This window comes from Priapulus caudatus, unplaced genomic scaffold (assembly GCF_000485595.1).
Source record: "Priapulus caudatus unplaced genomic scaffold, Priapulus_caudatus-5.0.1 Scaffold866, whole genome shotgun sequence".
Lineage (NCBI taxonomy): Eukaryota > Metazoa > Priapulida > Priapulimorpha > Priapulimorphida > Priapulidae > Priapulus > Priapulus caudatus.
In genome coordinates this window covers 106,284-109,865 of record NW_014577927.1, presented here as the reverse complement: position 1 = coordinate 109,865, position 3,582 = coordinate 106,284, and the positions used below count along the sequence as shown (strand labels likewise).

At 42.1% G+C, this 3,582-nt stretch overlaps 1 protein-coding gene across 1 annotated transcript in view; it reads right to left on the bottom strand.

The window, feature by feature from the left end:
* LOC106814065 (heat shock protein HSS1-like) overlaps positions 1–416 on the bottom strand; it is a 994-nt gene extending 578 nt beyond the window's left edge. The window contains exons 1-2 of the mRNA XM_014818335.1: positions 341–416; positions 85–238 (exon numbers count right to left, since the gene is read on the bottom strand). Of these exons, the coding sequence (XP_014673821.1) occupies positions 85–238; positions 341–416 (230 nt within the window). The remainder of the gene's footprint in view (positions 1–84; positions 239–340) is intronic.
* Positions 417–3,582: the final 3,166 nt, after the last annotated feature.

Genomic DNA, 3,582 nt, shown 5'->3' with positions numbered 1-3,582 from the left:
GCACGCACGCACACACGCACGCACGCACGCACGCACGCACGCACGCACGCACGCACACACACACACACACACACACACACACACCTAACACGAATGCTTGAGGAGAGGCTGCGCTTTGCTGTCTCGCAGTATGTGCTTAGACGCCTGACTGCGCGCTTGTTGGCACTCATATCCTTCTTGTGTTTGCTCTTGAACTCCTGCATAAAGTGAGCGACCATGCGGTTGTCAAAGTCTTCTCCTAAAAATATTTACATAGCAATCGTTGAAACCTGATAACAGTGCATCTTATTTTACAACACCCATGCAAAGTTTACGTATCGAGCACCACACTACGTTTTACGCGGCACATTGAAGGACGACTGGCCATTGAAGACGGCGGCATCTTTGAGGTGAAATCTACTTCTGGTAATACGCATTTAGGAGGTAAGGAAGATGTCTCCATCGTGAGAAAGTACCACCCCCCAGATCGCAGATGAGTATATTGCGCTCTCCATGACCCTAACAAACAACAAGGTCTTATAATGACCGATAAATATAATGGGTACATTTAGGTTTTGTGACCACTAGCAGCAGCAACAAGGAGTTCAGGTGCAAATCACAACCTGGTATAGTTTAGTTTATTTTTTTTAATATTAGACTTTATGTAGTTGTTTACTTCACATACACCCAAGAAAGAATGTAACTAGCTGCATGAGTCACACACCTGACCTTTATTGTCAAGTCCATATGCAATAGCTGCAGCTGTTGGTTCGCTGATAAGTCGTAGCACATTGAGACCAGAAATAGTGTGATATACAACTAAATTGTTATTTTTTCGAACAGACTGTGGAAAACGCCGTAGTAACAGTACCAGCATATTTCAATGACAGTCAGCGGCAGGCAACGAAAGACGCCGCCACAATAGGTAATGTAAGGTCGGGGAACAACGCATGTTTTGCGCAAGGCCAATTAGGCCATCTTGTATCCGGTCTCTCTGGCTGCCCTCTATGTAGAACTAACTACTCGAATCCCTCTGGGTACTACAGAAAGCCCGATAATCGGTCAATTGAGCAGTTCTGGCGATTGCAGAAGCCTTTCGACTCTGCACGTAGGGCGAGAATAAATCCAATGGTCGTAATTGCTATTTTTTTTGGTTGGCGCGTTACTTTTTCGTCTATTAAAGCGATTTCTAATTTATTTAATTTAACGCCCTGAAGTTATTCTCGTACATATCGCGTCCCATAGATGGCGCGACGAGGCTCTCTTCGAGGGATTTTCGAGAGAATTTCCCTTAGACTGCCCCGCGGTGGACAGTTTGACACGCTCCACTAACTATAACTTTAGTCTAGCGAAAGATACTTGGCCGAATTAACGTCCGTACCAGTCTAACTGGAATCGTGACGTCGCGTTTTCATTATCGTAGCCATGTTGGTTCTCCTGACGTTAATTGGCTAAGCCCGTTGATTGATGTTTCTTTACACTCAGAATTGCCACTAGATGTTCTGTGGCAAAGCAGCAGCCGTATGTCTGTTATGACCCCCGATGGCATGAGGTTTGCGATGATGACGTCAGACTTGAACGATGTATATATAGCACAGCAGAGCGCATAATACCATAGCCCTCTGCATAGAGCGTAGAGCATAGACGATATGTTCTTTGCAATTGATACATACCCATCGATCTTGCATGCATGAATGTGTCATGCCACGCTGTTGTAGTGCGCTGTTGTGTAAGTCTACGGTTGTTCCATGTCAGTCGTCGAAAGCAGGAAAGATTTCTTTCCATAGGTGAGTGAACCTTCGAATAGTCATCGTCTAGTTCTTACATAATGTTGTATCTATATCATCTATATGTCTCGAAATGCCAACGTATAATTGTCAAGGTCATGAAATGATCGATTGAGATATGCACCTAAACGCGTTTGTGTAATTCCGTAGCATTACTTAGTATGGAAGCAGGTACAGGTGATAGCATAACATCGTCTTCATTATACTGTGTTGTCCGTCGTGGATATCATGTGTGTGGTATATATATATATATATATATATCTATATATTAAGCTTGCAATAGATATGCAATTATAGCTATATCTCATATATAGGTATATAAATGTTGTCTATGATTGTCGAGGTCGTCAAATCATCTATTCACATCTCGTACGTGCATGAATAACGGCTTGCGGTTTGACTATTGAACACATATTTCCCGCAATTCGCTAGCTTTGTAATTAACCGCCAATGCGCCACAACCATTCTCCGCGCAATATCACAATTCATGAATGCAGTAACTCGCTATTTTCTCCGTCATTTCTTGACATGTTCAGCTTGCAATATATATAGAATTGCCGTCTTGTCGGCCGCCGCCGCTGTCATCCGCCGCTCATCATGCCGTCTTGTCGGTCATTTATGTTATGTCCCCCACCCATACCTTCATACGCCCCACACATGTGTAACCGTTGTATTCTTTGTTACAGCAAATAATACTCATGAGTGTAGTGCTGCTATTGTTACAGCGTTCTCTTTTACACTGGCTGCAATATGCTTACGTTGTAGTCTACACTAATTCAATTGCTTTCACTTTGGATATTAAGATCGCAAGCAATATGCAATATCTCATTTCATATGTCAGCGATTTGTATTATTCGGAGAAATTCACATTCCCATTACATTGAGTGAGTTCACGTTGAAACCATTGTGTCGATTTTGCCTACGTGCATGAATAAGTGCTAGCGCTTTGCATATTTCAAACACAATTGCCGAAATTCGGTAGGCTTATGCATTTCAGCGGCAAACGCCCACACGTTGTGCGAATGAACCGCCAATAACCGCCAATAGGCCACAAGCATTGTCCGCGCAATAACACAATTCATGAAGGCAGTCAAATGATTAATTAACATATGCACATAACTTGATTTGTCATAACTTGCACATAACTTGCACAGAACTTCCACATAACTTGCACATAACTTGATGCACATGTCATTGTTAAGGTCATGAAATAATGTATTGACATATCCACATCACTTACTTTGTGAAATGCCGTAGCATTACTAACGAAGCACACATAGGTCATAGCATAACATCGTCTTCATTCTCCTGTGTTGTCCGTCGTCGATGTCATGTGTGTCGTTTCACGTCACTTCCGTTGCTGCAATTTCAGCCGTCAATATATACCACCAATGGCCACACGCATAAATCCATATGCAAGCCGGCCTATAGTATAGTATAGTATTCTATACTATACTAGTATTTTGTGTAGTCGGCCATATAGAAATGAAATGGAATGATAACTTATGATGTTGTTATAAAGCTATCCATGCTATTATATATAATGCCCTAGGATTAGTAAGGAAGCAGGGAGCAATTGCTAGACCAAAGGTAGACGAATTGCCTTCACTTTCGATAGTAACATGGCAAGCAATATCGAATATGGAATTCCATATGTGACGGAATTGTAGTGTTCGCAGAAATCCAAATTAGCCTTACTCTCGGCAAAATGGCCGAAGCAGAACATTGCCGCTTTATGCACATCTATAAAAGTGTCAACAGCGTCTACTTGTAGTTGTACACTGTCATGTATACGCTTCATTATCAATTTAATTTC